This window comes from Mauremys mutica, chromosome 4 (assembly GCF_020497125.1).
Source record: "Mauremys mutica isolate MM-2020 ecotype Southern chromosome 4, ASM2049712v1, whole genome shotgun sequence".
Classification (NCBI taxonomy): Eukaryota; Metazoa; Chordata; order Testudines; family Geoemydidae; genus Mauremys; species Mauremys mutica.
The window spans coordinates 15,293,558-15,310,619 of record NC_059075.1 but is presented as its reverse complement, the minus strand read 5'-3'; the positions used below and the strand labels follow the sequence as shown (position 1 = coordinate 15,310,619).

At 45.6% G+C, this 17,062-nt stretch overlaps 1 protein-coding gene across 3 annotated transcripts in view; it reads left to right on the top strand.

Annotated features, from left to right (window-relative positions):
• Positions 1-17,062, top strand: part of KCNH5 (potassium voltage-gated channel subfamily H member 5) — a 260,681-nt gene that overhangs the window by 5,679 nt on the left and 237,940 nt on the right. Inside the window, exon 1 of one of the 3 annotated variants that reach the window (XM_045012156.1) lies at positions 8,735-8,849. The exons of 1 other annotated variant lie outside the window; for it this stretch is intronic. Coding sequence is in view for 1 of the 2 variants with exons in the window: in XM_045012155.1 (XP_044868090.1) it covers positions 14,945-15,017 (73 nt within the window). In the remaining variant the exon portion in view is untranslated. Of the gene's footprint in view, positions 1-8,734; positions 8,850-14,827; positions 15,018-17,062 lie in introns of those variants that run through there. One more of the 3 variants, XM_045012155.1, reaches the window with a different exon arrangement.

Here is a 17,062-nt window from a genome sequence, read left to right as displayed (position 1 = left end):
GAAACCAGCACAAGTCCCTTTCTAAACCAATCTGTTTCCTAACTCTATATGTTCAGTAAGTGCTCAGGCAGGGAATGAAGTTTCTTCTCTCATCTATGTGTATTTTCTGTGGGTTGCAGTATCATTTGCTAATCTCTATGGAAAGCTACTCACCTCAGTTGGCAGCTGCAAGACTTTTTGTGCCTTGAAATTTGGAAATAAATCACTGACTGCAACAATGGTTCACCATGTGCAGGATATTAATGCATATAAAGGCCCTGGACTGTAAAATCTAAATGTATTTTACTGAATCATTCATCTGGCATGTATGCAGTCCCAGTGCAACAATGTGATCATTATGAAAAATGTTTTCGAACTCTCCTGATGAGTCTACTGATCAATGTTCTGGCATACTAGGAAAGTAATAACGTCGCTTTACATGAAGTAAACATTAATGCACTCTTATTCAATATTAGCTCTGCCCAAACCGTATGTCAAAAAGCAACACTTCTACTGGATCAGCTTTTACATAAGACAGTTATGTTATTTAACTGTCCGATAGAACAGCAAATTAGGGACACTTTCCATGTTAATCAATTAGTCATGTAGAAGTCAGGACACCATTGCATTCTAAAGCAGCTCTGGAATAGCAGCAGTAGCATTACTCATTACATAAGGATCAAGTATCAGGAGGTTCTGTGTCTACGATCCAAATTTTCTGCATCGCTGGCAATAAAACCTAATAATATTGTATACAAGAAACTTGTCAGTGTGGTGGTGAGGTTGAGATTTTAATGGCACTTGAGAGTCAATTCAGAGTAAAGGCTCTTAATTTTTCTGGTGATTTAATATTTTAAACATGCTGACTAAGGGCCTGCTCCTGTTTCCGTCGAAGTGAATGTCAAAACTCACACAGACTTCATTGTGAGCAGGATGGGACCCAGTCTGTCTCCAGCTCTAAACTTGGAGCGCTTGTTTTCTGCATATTTCATGGCGCCATTGGGTTCAGATGAGGCATCTTCAGTGGTGCAAAACGGCTTTGCTAAATTAGATGTTTGCTGCAGAGTCTCTACTCTGTTGTCCAACCGGTTTTGCCTTGGGAGCTGGGGAAATGGGTGGGGCTACTCAGTATATTGTAGCCGGAGTTAAATGGAAGAGTAGGATTGGAGCAGGAACGATGTTCAGCTACCCTGTAAAATGGTATCCCCTTAGCCCTATATTATGTGTTAGTGTCCTTAGGTGGTTTTGCACAGAATGGGGGTGCTCGGAGGATAACGCGTTGGACTGGGACTCAGAGCTCTGTTCAATTATTGGCTTTCCCAGAGGCTTCCTGTGTGCCTTTAGGTCTTAACCACTTTGTGCCTCAGTTTCCTATCTGCAAAATAATTTCTTTCTCCCACATTTCAGGTCTCTTATAAGCTCTTTCAGGTGGGAGTTCTTAATATGTGTGTGGCCAGTGCCTAGAATGGGGTGGCTTCTAGACTTTACTGTAATTCAAAAACTGTTAATGAGTCTATTTAAATTCAACATTTAACACCCTGCTGAATGGCTTTTAATTAAAAAGTCCATAAAAATTCACTTTGGAGCTGATCTCGTAAGTAGTTTTATACCCAAAAGCAATTTTTGAGGAAGTTTTTAAAGCGAATGTAAACAGGTTTAGAATTGAAACGCCATCTCATTCTGAACTGCATCACCATCAGTGCAACACTTTACATCTGGTTTAGGAAATGCTTTACCTCTAATCGTGTCAGTTAGAGTTGTGTAAATGGTCTCTCTGCTTTTTAAAGTAAAAAAACAGAGAAGGGCTTTAAATTGTATAATTTCCCAGTACAAACTCATGTCATCAGTTTACACGATCCTGAGTTGTCACGTTGGTTGTGATTCTTCCCGTATGTCTTCAATGCATTCATGTATTGCTAAAACCCGGTGACGCTAGTTAAAAAGCTTTTTCTTAGCTCCTTGCAGTCTGAGGGAAAGTTTCAGCACCTTGGCATGGCTCTCACACAGAGAAGGAGACAGAATGTGTTTCTGAGGCTGGTAACTACTCTGGGAAAAGAAATCAAGAGACTGACCGACCCAGACTGACTTGCACTGTTCTTTGCCTTGAGCTGCACAAAATGGCAAATGAAATTTCATGTGGATAAATGTAAAGTAATGCACATTGGAAAAAATAACCCCAACTATACATACAACATGATGGGGGCTAATTTAGCTACAACGAGTCAGGAAAAAGATCTTGGCGTCATCGTGGATAGTTCTCTGAAGATGTCCACGCAGTGTGCAGAGGCGGTCAAAAAAAGCAAACAGGATGTTAGGAATCATTAAAAAGGGGATAGAGAATAAGACTGAGAATATATTATTGCCCTTATATAAATCCATGGTACGCCCACATCTCGAATACTGTGTACAGATGTGGTCTCCTCACCTCAAAAAAGATATTCTAGCACTAGAAAAGGTTCAAAAAAGGGCAACTAAAATGATTAGGGGTTTAGAGAGGGTCCCATACGAGGAGAGATTAAAGAGGCTAGGACTCTTCAGCTTGGAAAAGAGAAGACTAAGGGGGGACATGATAGAGGTATATAAAATCATGAGTGATGTTGAGAAAGTGGATAAGGAAAAGTTATTTACTTATTCCCATAATACAAGAACTAGGGGTCACCAAATGAAATTAATAGGCAGCAGGTTTAAAACAAATAAAAGGAAGTTCTTCTTCACACAGCGCACAGTCAACTTGTGGAACTCCTTACCTGAGGAGGTTGTGAAGGCTAGGACTATAACAATGTTTAAAAGGGGACTGGATAAATTCATGGTGGCTAAGTCCATAAATGGCTATTAGCCAGGATGGGTAAGAATGGTGTCCCTAGCCTCTGTTCGTCAGAGGATGGAGATGGATGGCAGGAGAGAGATCACTTGATCATTGCCTGTTAGGTTCACTCCCTCTGGGGCACCTGGCATTGGCCACTGTCGGTAGACAGATACTGGGCTAGATGGACCTTTGGTCTGACCCGGTACGGCCGTTCTTATGTACCCAGCGCTGCTTGCTTTCTTTCCACCCTGGATTTCTTGTCTGCCTATCAGAAGTGCTTTCTGCTGGGTCAGGGAGCAGCTTTTCTACTCAGGGCCCAAGTAAGGTCTCAACACTCTAAAGACATGCCAAACCCACGAAACCCCCCCTGCACAAATGGGACTTGTTTTTGGCTTAATTGGGTTGTGAGTTGCTTGTTGGCTAGTTTTTTGCTTGTAGCTTGTTGCTGCTGCTGCTGCTTTTTTTTCTTCTTTTTGATTGGCTCCCAGAAAGCAGGGACAAAGAGGGGAGAGAGTCCGGGGTGCTCAGCAGGCGCACCACAGTCCCAGACTGCAGGCCGGGGGGATCTAGTTATATCGAGTGTTGGGGCTCTTAGGCCTGGTCTACACTGGGGGTGGGGGGTCGATCTAATGTACGCAACTTCAGCTACGTGAATAGCGTAGCTGAAGTCGAAGTACCTTAGCTTGAATTACTTACCCGTTCTCACGGCGCGGGATCGACATCCGCGGCTCCCCCGTCGACTCCGCTACCGCCACTCGCTCCGGTGGAGTTCCGGAGTCGACGGGAGCGCGTTCGGGGTTCGATATATCGCGTCTAGATGAGACGCGATATATTGAACTCTGAGAAATCGATTGCTACCCGCCAATCCGGCAGGTAGTGAAGACGTACCCTTAGAGATTGGCTTGTTTTGGCCTTGTTTTGAAATGGAATTAGCTTGATTTTTGGCTTATTGTAAAAGTCGGGGTGCTTATTTACCACATGAAAGTTGGCACCTATGCTCTAAACCCATGCCTAGGGCCTCTGCTCCTGGAGTCACGTCATTGCTCAGTCTGAATTTCAGCTTTCATTTTTAAAAAATGTCTCTTGCCCTCAGGGCTGTAAAGAAAAGCTTGCATATGTGACCGGAATGTAACTGATACAGGGAGCCTGAAACAATAGCTCTGATCAGGGAGGGTTCTAACTCCGCGACCTCCTGCTATGGATGGCTCTACTAACACCACCCCAGCAGAAGAGACTGTGCATGGCAGGAAGAGAAGAGTGCAATGTTCCCAACCCTAGCTGCTGGCATAGGCACTGAAGGACCGCCTGCTGCCATCTCTCTCAAGGGGGAGGGAGGAATGGCCCCTACTGCTCCTGATAAGAGGGCCCCTGTTGCCATTCTTGGAGGGAGAAGGGACCCCTATGCTGTTGCTCCTGCCTCTGTGAGGGGTAGAGCCAGCCTTAGGGAGAATGGCATCCTGGGTGAACTTTCTAGTATTGCTCCGGGAGCAGCGGGCAGTGACTCAGCAGGCAGAGCAGCAGCAGGTGGAGTGGCACTGCAGGTGCCATGCTGCCAGGAGAGTGGAGGGGGGAAACATGTGAGCGCCTGGCTCCCACCCCACAGCACACTTTGCCCCCTCCCCACTGTCTCCCGGGGGGCACAGCCCTTCTGAAGCGTCTTGACCACGGTGCCGTGGGCCATCACCCACCCATAAGGCCAGCCCTGGTGGGGGGAGTGGGCATACCACCACCACCCCTAGTGGTGACAGTGTGAGGGCAGGGCCACAGACCATGTCATGGTACGTTTAGGGCCCCGTATTGTCTTAATCCAGCCCTGACCCTACTGGTCTCTACGATGTGAGTTGTGTAAGACCCCTCTCCTATCAAGGACACCATTGCATTCCCCACTACCCTCACCTACATGTGAGTCCAGGACTGACACCTGACTCAGGTTGTACATTTTGCCCCACTAAATCCTAGTTTAGATTTGCACCCTTGAAAATGACCTGTTTATCTTTTAACTTCTTCCTTTGGGTCATTTGGTAAAACCTTTTCAGAAATCATCACCTTCCCCTAAATGTGTGCCTGAAACCATTTCCTCTCACCCTTAAGGGACTGGATGAGATATTGGCAGAAAGAGGAAAGAATATAATTATTAGAAAAGATCCACTGAACTTAATTCACAAAATCAGTATGATGTACCCAGGCTAGAAGAATGTGGGTCTTTGTCTCCCTCCAGTGCCTGGCTTTCATGAGAAGTTAATGAATCCACTACAGCTGCTAATTAGAGGACTTGGGGGGGGGGGGCATATTTTCAAAGGTACTTAGGAGCCTAGTGGGACTTTTAAAAGTGCTTAAGCAGGTTAGGCACCTAAACTGCTTAGGTACTTTTGAAAATCTCACTAGGTGCCTGTGTGCATCCTTAAGCAACTAAATACCCTGGAAAATCGGGTCCTAAGTCCCTTAGTGATGCTGTAAAGTAGTATATATTAAAATATTCTGTCTGCAAAACTAGAGTCTTTTTCAGATTTAGTGATTCTTTGCAGCTCTTACCAAAATAACTTCACTTAATGTTCTTTGTATTAAGATTGCTGAGCCACACAATTCATTCATTTATCATGCACCTTTGACCATTTTATGTGTCTTTTGGCCAATAATTCATCTCCCTGGGATCAGATCTGATCTATTCTGTTTTGGTTCTTAAGATTCCTCTCCCAGAGCAGCTTCAAACAGCCTCCTTTTGGTAAAAAAAATAAATAAACTCTTCAGAGAATATTTCCTTATCTTCTTGCCAAATATGGAATTTCCTCCCAAAGTCCCACATCCCAGGATGGAAAAGTTTCACTCCTGCCCGAGTAATGTTTTTCTAACCATAAATATGGCACAGCATTATTATCTGTTATTTCATTGCCTTGCAGGGATGGAAATGGGAGCTTCAGGCCATTGGAAATAAGGGGATTCCCATCTTTCCAGTGAGACCAAGCATTTGGGGCCTGATCCAAAGTCCATTGAAGCTTTGGCTCAGGGCCATGCTTCCAGCCCTAGAAGGCACCATGATAATGGACTTCTAAAGTTGAGGCTTTAATATAAAAGCTATTTTAGGAAATTTTAGAGGCTTTTATGGCTCTCTCTAAGTCCTGCACAGTTGGACTGATAAAGCATCTGGCTTTGCTGGCAGAGGGTATGAAATATAGTTCTAATGATGGCTTTTCTAAATCTATATTGCACATTACATCAAAAATAACTACATTGAAGATAGTTAAGGTTGCAGATTCAGGCACTCAGAAGTTAGGAAATGCCAGTATTAACATTGCCTGTCCAACCTTAATTCAGCCCCTTTGTGTGCATGCATTACCATACAGTCTTTAATTACATGAGCACATATTTTTCCACATGATCTCTTGCCTTATTCAGTGCACCAGATGGATAGTGCTCAAGGAATTAATCAGGGTTCTGTAGTGAAGGTCACTGTTGTTTGTAGGACCCCTGCCTCATTTGTTGCAGAAGTTGACAAGTGTGTAGTGAATAAGGCAGGGGACTCAGGAAAAGAAAGAATAGTCTCTTGGCTTAGGTAGCTGAAGGACACCCTGGAGAACTGGATTCCATCCCTGTCTCTGCCACAGAGTTCTTATGCGATGCTGGGCAAGTCACATAAACCAAAATTTTCACAAGTGGCCACTAATTTTGTGTTCCTTGTTTAATGAGTGCCCAGCCTGAGATGCTTGGGGTGTCATTTGCAGATGTGCTGAGCTCTCACAACTGCAACTGAAGTCAATGGGCACTGGACATACAAAAATGGTAGATACTCTTTTTACCTTGATCGCTCCATACCTTAGTTGATCATCTGCAAAATGGGGATAATAATATTTCCCTCCCTCACAGGGGCTGTGAGAAGACAAGTTTGATGTCTATGAAGCCCTCTGATATTATGGTAATGAGCACTGTAGAAAAGTCATGAGGAAATTAATAATTCTGTACTCAGTGCAGGGTTTGGATGGTGTGCAGTGAACATGGCATGAGGCCACACATTGATTAAGTATGAAAAGAACTATTGACTAGTTACCCAGTCATTGAGCACCATCCAGCACTAGATGAACTGTGGACGGGTAACCTTAATTCTAGCGTTTTCTAACTCCTGAGCGCTTGACTTTGCCACCTGAACATTTTCAAATGCAGTTTTCTATATGTAATTTCTGCTTCTTTTTGTTCATAACTAAATTGGCTAATGGGGAGGACCTGTCACCCCCAATGTTTGTATTCATCTGGCTTTAATTTTGTAACACAGCGAGGTCAGCGATTCATCAGAGCAATGCCTAGTGCACAGCCCTAGACTCTCATAATTGTGATGTCATAGTGGTCCCTTCTGTCATTATCTATGAATCTGTCATCATCTAGTCTGTCCTCCTGCATAACAAGTCACAGTCTTACCATCACAAACTTGTAGTATGCCATAATTTAACATTAATTAAAGCACCAATAAGAAGTGTTATTGATATGCCAGCTAATTCACTGACACTGAGAGCTGGATGGAAAAAATGTCAGCCAAGTTTTTTTCCTGACAAAAATGTTGCTTTTTTTTATCACAACCAAAATTTTGAATTATTATAAATAGTTTTGTTTTGGAAAGCAAAAAAAAAAATCCTACTTTTTGTTCCAGTTTTATCCCCATCTCCCCTTTCTAATGGGGAAAACTTTTTTTTAAAATAAAAAAATACCAATTTCTCTGTCTTTCCACAGAAATGATTTTTTTCTAAAAGTAAAGAAAAAATGCTTTTTTTGTAGAAAATAAAAAAAGAAGATATTTCAAATAAAATACTTTATTTCAAAAATGTTCATGAAATGTACTTTTTAAAAGTCTGAGCTCCTCAACTCTGAGCTTCTCAAACGATATATATTACACTACACCTGCCCTGTCCTCAGGAATAGAGGTTCTTAGGCTCAGACCAGATCTATATGCCATCCTCTGTATGTTCTCCAAGCTCTCGGGGCATAGCTGCAATATAGAACAGCTATGAGCAATGCTAAGTGCATCCCACCTCTCAGTATTGCATGTGTAAAAATATTTTTATATTTATGTGGGTGGTTTCTGCCTGGTGCCCAGACAGCTCCAGAGGAACCTAGTTCATTTTGTTACACATAAACATTGAAAGCAAAGGCAAAATTATGAATAGATTAAAAAGCTCTTCTTTCGGTAATGACTGAGAACACATTTGAAGGGAAAAAATCAAGGAGCATCTTATGAGATATATAATGCTGGCCATGTGCGTCCCTTGGTTTCCTCTTCTCAGAATGAATTTGTGCCAAAATGAGATCATTTTTTCAATTCATATGGTAAGTATATAGAAAATAATTAAGCAGATTGCTTGAATGAATGGGGTTTCCTACCAAAGGTGACATAAAAAAATTGAGTCTGGCCTGCAGCTGGTTGAAAATGTGCATCTCTCTGTTAATTGATGTTTATGGTAAGTGGAAGACTATGACCAGTCTTTTGTTCCATGGGGTCTCTAACTGGATTGGCTGCAGTGCCAAAATAGTAAATACTCTCCCCAGTAAAATAACCCATTCTCATATGGTGTAGATATTAAGGGCCAGATTCTCAGCTGGTATACATTGACTTCAGTGGAGCTACATAAATCTATACCAGCTGAGGATATCTCCATATTACTTGACTGATGTGCACAAGGGTGTTTATAGAAATGTCATTGGAGGGGAGTGCTGAGATCTGAGCTCATGTCCTAATAGTGATAATATAAAGAAATGCAATGATGGAGGAAGAGAGGGCAAGAGGCAGGAATGGTACCCCGTGATGGGGTGTCTGCCCCATGCTGGCTTGCAAGGGGTTAATAGAGCCCTAGGGAGGCAGAACAGGAAGCAGCCAATAGGAGAGGGGCTGTGAGGAGTAGCTAATCAGGGCCCACCAGACCCATCTAAATAGAGCTGCAGGGCACAGCATGGTCAGTTACTCCCTGGGGCTCAAGGAGGGAGGTCTGGGTGCCATGCAGGTGGAAGGAAACTAGCATCATGGAAAAAACAGTGCTGGGTAGGAACTGGCTGGCTGTTAGGACTGGGATGCTGAGGTCCTGAAGTAAGTGCAAAGAAGGTGCTGGGGCTGTGGGGAAGTGGCCCAGGGAAATATACTGAGTTGGAGAGGTAGCAAGTGGCTGCCATCTACAGGGTCCCCTACACTTGCCACTGGGGAAGTGGCTGGACAGTTAACTGCAGGGCCCTCGGAAGCAGGGCTGGCTCCAGCGCAGCAAGCAAGTGCTTGGGGCGGCCAACGGAAAGGGGCGGCATGTCCAGGTCTTCAGTGGCAATTCGGCGGTGGGTCCCTCGGTCCCTCTTGGAGGGAAGGACCTGCAGCTGAATTGCCACTGAAAAATGAAGTGCTGCTGATTGTGGCTTTTTTTTTTCTGCTTGGGGTGGTAAAAATGCTGGAGCCAGCCCTGCTTGGAAGGTGGGAGCAGAGATTGTGACCCAGCTGGAGGAGTCATGAAGAGGACACCACGGTCCTTGGAGTGATGTGTGTCTGGGAGCAGATGTGATGGCCCCATTGGGAACGGGCAGACCAACCTGTGGAGCTAATCCCAGGACAGCCAGCAGGAGGTGCTAGTGTGGTGACTGGAGCCCTGTCACATACCCCTTCATTTATGTGTCCTTATCTCGTGTTCTACTTAAATTGTGAGCCCTTGGGGCAGGAACCATCTTTGTTCTGTGTTTGTACTGCACCTAGCACAATGGGATCCTAGTCTATGACTAGGCTCCTAAGTGCTATGGTAATACAGTAATAATAATATTTCCTGTTCCACTCCAGTACTCAAATGTTCTAATTCCTTGGTTCCTTTCTTTTGGAAAGATTTGATTTTTTTAAAAATAATTTTGAAATTGACATTTTTTTCTTAAACCAGAATTATTGTATTTAATTCTTTAAAATACGTGATTCCCTGAACCACAGGATTTCAAGTGGTGGTGCATGAACAAACTAGAGGGCATGATTTGGCTTAGCATTTTTATGGCAGGAAAGTATATTTGGAACTCAATTGAATTTTCTGTCCTACTTAAAAACAGGCAGTTGAGAGAAACATTTTTGACTAGGAAGGAAAAGGGTTAGCAGGCTCTTTCCAGATTACACCAATCTCAAATCTATATGACAGTTCACTGCTTGCTAGTTTGACACTCTGTTTCCAACTAACAACCCACAAGATGACAAAAGTCTCCTTTGCCGTTTGCTCTTTCACATCAGACCTTTTCTTTTCAAGGTTATCTTTAGACTTACTGAGCAATTCAGGACAGAAATGAGATGCCCTCCAGAGCAGCTTCTGGCACCTTAGTTAAATGTTTGAAAGAAGGCTCGGGTCCCACCATGTACACTGTACTCTTCCTGTCCTTCCAGACAGCAGTGACATTTAAGGATTTATCCCTGGAGCCTGCTCCCCTCCAAAACCTACAGTCCAATTAGTGCCGCTGAAACTAGAGTGGTAGAACTACTTTTTAAAATATGTGGTATTCAGAGTTGGATGCCTGAAGCGTAGCAGATGGGCTGAGTGTTGGACTCAATTGCCATTTAAAAAATGTTGAGGAAAAGTGAAGTAAACATAAGCAGAAAGGGAAAGCAAGCGAGGGTATGGATCCAAAATTCAAAGAGCTGGCTTTGTTTTCAGAAGTGAGGAGTGAAATAGATAAAAATAAATAAAAGAATCCAGATTGGGCTGGAAGCAGAGTAACTAGAAATATTATCCAGCTAGGACAGTCAGTTTGGCTATACATGGGTGACCCAAAGGGCCACCTTACATCTCCTTAAAGAAACAGCCATGGAGTACTCCACATGCCAATTATTAGAAGCCAACTTTTTCTATATCTGGGGCAGTGCTCACTGGGGGCAGCTTTTAAAAAAATCATTCCTGGAAGGAGAGCCCCTGAACATTTCAGCTCTGATTCTGAGGAGACAGTCTACTGAAGGTTTGACATTTTGGGCCTGATTCTGTTCCTGTGCCAGTTTTATGTTGGTGTGATTTCATTGTAGCTACTCCTGATTCTCATTAGTGCAAATGAGAACATAATCTGAACTTGGATTTTCAGCAGTCCAGGTAACTATCAACTAGGCTGCTACATGTATTGACAGGAAACTTGGGGCTCTAAATTGTAGACTTACGGGTTTCAGGAAGAAAAGGCCCCCAATATGGCAGAGCACTTAAGCATGTTTAGTTTTAATGACCTTAAAAATTCAATTGATTTTTAGTTAGGCCTTGATCCAGAAAACCAAAGAGGCAGAGAAATTGAAAAGATTCTGATTATAAACAAGAGGTTTGCTGTGGAATAATCTCCTAAGGGGAGGCACTAGCACTTGAGTCAGTGAGAGCGAGCTAAACACTTGAGAATATTCTGTAGGGTATCCTTCTGTACTGGCAGTGATGGGCCAATACCTAATAGCTCCTCTCCATCTTTCTTTCTGTGATCCTATATAGTCTGAAATGATTTTTTAAAAATAGCATACGGGGAAACAATAGACACATGGCTTTCTTCCAGGGTCCCTGCTACATTCACAGGATTTTATTTTCCAATCCTTTTCAAGTTATTGTCAGAATTACTTGATAACTTGTGATCATGCTGGAGGGGGAAACTGAAATTGGTCAAGAGCATAGAAAAGCATGCAGAGCAATTAATGTGCACTCTCCCACCACACACGCTGACTCATCTGTTCCTTTGGGACTCTGATGTAGGAAAGGAGAGATACAGTAGTGCTGGATACCAAAATAAAATAAAGGGGTTGTAGATGATTGAGACATCTCTGCCCCAGCTGCCTCCCTCTCATTATGCATAACCAGCCATGTGTGGCCAGTTTTACACTTTATGCTAAAACATTGCTCTGTGTCACAGATCATTATCCATGTTGCCAGTTTTTGTGATTTTTATCTGTTTTTTTTCCTAGCCCCAGCTCATGGGGGTCATGTGAATATATGAGAATCTCCGCTTTCATTTGTAAAAGAAAGTGTCTAGTGCTCACCTCATGGTTGTAGAGAAAAGCATGAAAATGTCAGTCCCGAGCACCCTAGAGGCTCAAAAGCCAGAAAGAACCCCAGATGATATGTTTAAAGATTATAATTTTTAAGCTAATTGAGTGATTGTGTGTACCTGACTCATTTTTGAATGGCTGGGGTTGGCAATATTGCATTATTTTTTATAATTTGTATTGGAATAGTGCCTCAGTCACACCTGTTGTGCTAGGTGCTGTACAAACCCAGTATAACACAATACCTGCCCTAAGGCATTTATAATCTGGACTCAATTCTGCCATGACAGCTGCAAGGTATCAGACAACTTTTAATGGCTAGACTGAGGACCAGCTGGGGCAGAACACTGACAGACAGTGAAGGAAAGTTGATACTTAGTTATGAAATTATAAAAATGTGTGAATATAAAAATATGTATCTGAGTCTCCTTGTCCTTCCATCTTTTATATCTTGCTGGTCCTGTAGATTACAAACTGCCTGGGGCAGGCACCATGTCTAGCATTGTTTATACAGGTCCTAGCTTACCAAGGCTCCTGATAGGGAGCTGCTGGGCTCTCATGTAACTGTAAGTCATCATAGATTAATGTTAGCACAAGTCTTATAGTTGTGGTTATTAGGTTTATTACTTGACCATGAAGCTCTGTTTTTTAGTGATAGGCTGGGGGTTGTTTCCCATTGATACAATAGTACATTGAAAAAACCCAAATGCAGAAGACATTTAAGACAAAGTTCTCTGGAGTGGTGCAACTGTGCTGTGCCATATTGCTGCCATAACCTGACCATAAAGCCAGTTTTAATTGCCATGAGATGGGAATCACCCCAGTGTAAGACTGATGTTTTATTCTACCCTTGTGTGCAGCATCTTTACTGCTGCTCCATGCATTGTGGCTGCACCAGGGGGCCAGGCCTATGGCCTCATGTAGAGGACTTCCCCTATCAGTTAGAAACCTGCTTCAGGCTGATCAGATTTGCGGTATAAAAATGATGACCGTCTCCCTTTAAAGACAGGTATGTCAGGGTTTATACAACTGCCATTTAAAGAGCACCACACACAGGAGTAGGAGGCAAAGGCCTCCCAAACCTGGTACAGGTGCTGCCCAAACCAGATACTAAGGAAGAGCCTCACTGATGTAAATCGGGCTGTTTGCCACATTCCACAATTCACTAACAAGAGGCAACAGTATGTAGATGGGAAAATTTGGGTGCAGGGGCAGCAACCTCCAAGCTTGCTAGGAAGGGCCTGGCTGATGAGCTGGGTAAGGGGGTGTGTCCTGTCCTTCATCCTCAGCTTTCCTTTCTTTGTGGGCTGCTAGTTTTGTTTGGATGTATTCCTGGAGGTTTCATCACATGATGTAATCTCTAATTAAAGATTAATGTTTAATTTCTAGAGACTCCAGGACAATCCTGGAGGCTTGGCAACCCTGCTTTCCTTTCCTCAGCCTGCAGCCAGCTCCTGCCCTGCCCCTGGTCCACGTACATCAGTGAAGCCCATCATATACTAGGTGCTAGCAGGCTGATGGCAGGGAGTAGCTGCCTGCCAGGTTTAGTCATCAGACAGCAGCCAGTATTTCTGCCTATAATGGTTTTGGAGCAAGACTGTCTCACAGGCTGACTTGGCCTGGATGGCTGCCGGGGTGTGTCTGCCTGTGCACTGGAGAAAACAGAAACTGCCCATGGAGGCTGGGAAGAGATCTGCACTTGTTCTGGGCTGGGGGCAACGGCGAGGTGGCAGCATTTCCCCTCTTCCTTGGAGCCTGGGTTTCTGATCAGCCGAGGGGCGTTTAAACTTATTATAACCCCCTGGGCCAGGAGGGTTTGTGGGCACCTTCGGCTAGAAGAGCTGGGGGAGAGAAGGGCTCGTCCCACCCCTGTCCTCGGGGAATATCCCATCCCAGGGCGCAGGTAACCCAGTCTGTAGCATCCCCCTGCCCCCCACCCCAAGCGCCCTGCCACGGGGTCAGAAGCCGAGGGTCTTTTCCCGCCGGGAGGGGGGCGAGATCCCTGGGGGGGGGTGTCTCTCCCCGGGCCCCTCTCAGCCCCAGCTGTAGAGGGATTCACCCAGCCACGGGCACACGCCTGCTCCGCATCTCCCCCCGCGATCTCACCCACGCCACGCGCAGCCCCGTCTCCGCCAGGGAGGCGGACCCTGCCCCTGCCCAGCAGCCACGGGCCGTGCGAGTCCCTCCGCTTGGGTCCCGCGGCAGAGGCGGCCGAGGGAGGATGCCCTGGTCCCGCTCTGAGCTTGCCGTTGCGGGCGGGGGGTGCAACGGGGTTAAAGCCCCATCTCCCCGCCTGCCCCCACCCCGGCTCCGGGCAGCGCTAGCGGCTTGGCTGGCTCCTCCCCGCCCCGCATCTGCATCAAACGCCCAACTCGCCTGAATTATTCAGCCGCGCTCCCCCGCCCCCTCGCCGCGCCGAGCTCCCGCTGAGCAGCTCCCGGTAACTTTTCGGCAGTGGGCAGGTCGGAGCCTGCCTCCGGTCCGCCCCCCGCCAGGCAGCCTCCTCGGCAGAGCGCCCTGCCTCCCCCGGGCTTCATGCCTCATGCACCTTCCCGCTGCACCGCCGGGACTCGGGGGCTCTGAGCGGCGCCGCGTCCTGCCGGCTGCACCCCGCACTCCTCTGCGCGCACGGGGCGGCCCCAGCTGCTCGGGGAGTCCCGGTCCGGCGGAGCTCGGCAGGCTGCGGGGGGCTCCGAGCCCCGCTCGCTAACCCAGGAGCGGCCGCCCCGCGCTGTCCAGGGTGCGGGCCGGGGGCAGCTGCAGCCGCCCTCGGGGGCCAGCCCTCCCTGGCTGGGGGGCTGCGCCTTACCCGGCTCCCGGCTTGCTCCGGCGCAGCGGGGAGCGCCCGGGGAGCTGAGCGCGCGCTGTTCCCGCCCGGCGGGCTCAGGCTCGCAGGGGGCGAGCTCGCGGGACCATGCTGGCCGGCGGCGGCGGCGGCAGCGGCGGCCCGGCAGGCGCGCAGGCGCAATCTGCCCGGAGCCTGCGGTTCCCGAGCCCGGCGTGCGGCACCGCCACAGTCTGGGCTCCCCCCGCCGCCCGAGCGCTACTACCATGAACTGCTCCATCCTCGCCGGAGCTACTCACCGGCACTGGGCGCGAGACACCTCCCCGGCTGCCCGCAGCCGCCACCGCCGCGCCCCTGCCGCTCCAGAGCCCGGCTCTGCAGGCGCAGGATGCCGGGCGGCAAGAGAGGGCTGGTGGCACCGCAGAACACCTTCCTGGAGAACATCGTCCGGCGCTCCAGCGGTAAGCGCTCACCCCCGGCCCGGCACTTGCAGATCAGGACCAGAGCGGGGGAAAGTTAGTTGCTGCTGGGCTAGGTTCTCATCGCAACTTTATGGTGCGCTGGGTGTCTTTAAACTGGATGCAGCCCGCTAGCCGCGGGCATGCTCTTAATCTCCCTTCAGCGATGCTGCTGGTCTGCTTGGCACAATAGGTGGCTGGGGAAAGAAAACCGAATACATTTGCTTTTCAAAAAAACCCTCTGACCCCCATCAGTGCAATACCGAAGAAGCCCCCCCTCCCGATTATTTGTATCTTCAGCAGGTGAAGATCAGAGAGAATAAAGCCCCGGTTTGTTTAGCAGCTTTCTTTCCTGTTAATTTAAGGAATTTGGTTAATTCCACGTGATGCCTGAAGTTCTTCGGGAGGTTTCGTCATCCATCATTGGTAACTTTAGCTATCTAGCTAAAAGAATGTCCCACACTGACAGCGATAATAGACACAGGTCACAAATTAGAGAAGATACTTTTATTGTAAAGTTGTTCAGCCACCTCTGTCTGTATTTAATTAAACTGATAAAGTGTATGTTTGTGAGTGTGCATTTCCACTAACATACCAAAATAGGCTGTTAATTTCCCATAAAAGTAATTTCTGTAGAGAACATAATTGACCTGTAGCTGTAGATATCTGATCTATCGAGCATTTGCTGTTCTTCATCTGGTACCTTTTCCCCCCATATAGCTTCTTTAGTCCATGCTAACTTTATTATTATTATTATTTATTTATTAATTGCATTTAAATACTTTGAGTTTTTGTGAACTGGTTCTGAGAATAAATAATCAAAAACATATATTTTGAAACTATATCTTCCCTATATACTTAATTCATTCTATATCTTTAAAAATGGTTCTACCTAATAGGTTCACTTTTTATCTTTCTTTTGTTGTTCTGTGGTCTAAAGCTCATAGAGTTTTGTAACACTTTAACATTAATTTTTGTTGCAAAGGTGCTATTAGGAATTACAGTGATTTAGATGGTGGTAATCCTGTGGCTGTGTAAACATGCTGAATATTGTCGGCAGTTCCATACCCGCAGACTCCTCTGTTATATATATAATGACAGGACTGTTGGTTTTCAAAATTCCATGGCCGTAAAATTATTCATTGCCGTTGGAATCTATTTTACCCTTGCAGCGCATTAGGAAACACGATCAAGAATATCACACATTAAAATAATGAAATGGGTACAGATCATCCCACCAACAAAACACAGATGATACTTTGGGCTAAACTCTGACCTCCTGCTTAGTCTTTACTGAGGCAAATTTCTATTGAAGAGAGTGGGAGCTTGTATGAATAAAAATGGAAAAAGGACCTCAGAATTTGGCCTATTGATACCAAACTGAGGTTTCTCTTTAGACCACAAAAGTTTAGATCAGCAACATGATGGCTAACACTAACCATTTATGTGCTGCCAATGTCTACGTTAATCTAGTAACATGAATCAGAAAGAGGGACAGAGGAGAGGAAAGTGATTAAAAAAATTGCAGAATGTATCATTAACAAATATTCTAATGTTATCTGAAGTCCGGTTGAGCAGTAGTTCTTTCCATGCCTTCAGTTGCGCTGTGCTAAGTTCATTTCATGTTTCTGCCTGAAGTGGTACAGTTTGTTGGGTTTGACATTTATGTCGGGTGAAGAATTTGAAGGCTGATTCTACTCCCATTGAAGTCAATGGGAATTTTGCCATTGCCTTCAATGGGAGCAGAACTGGGACCTAGAAATTGTTGGTCAAAAAATGTTCTTCTTGGTTTTAAAATGTCAGCTTCATAATAAACCAGCAAACATTTTAATCTTTTTCTTCCTCTCGTATTGCCGATATCAAATGCTCTGCTTGGCTGCTGATTCTGTGTCAAGTTCTATGGCGGTACAGTCATGGAAAGCTTGGGTCTCTTGCAACAGTGTACTCGCCAGAATTTTAAATGAAAGATTAAATAATACGGTTGTATATATCACCTTTCCTCTGAGGATCTCAAAGCATTGCATGAATTATAATTACACTTCACAAGA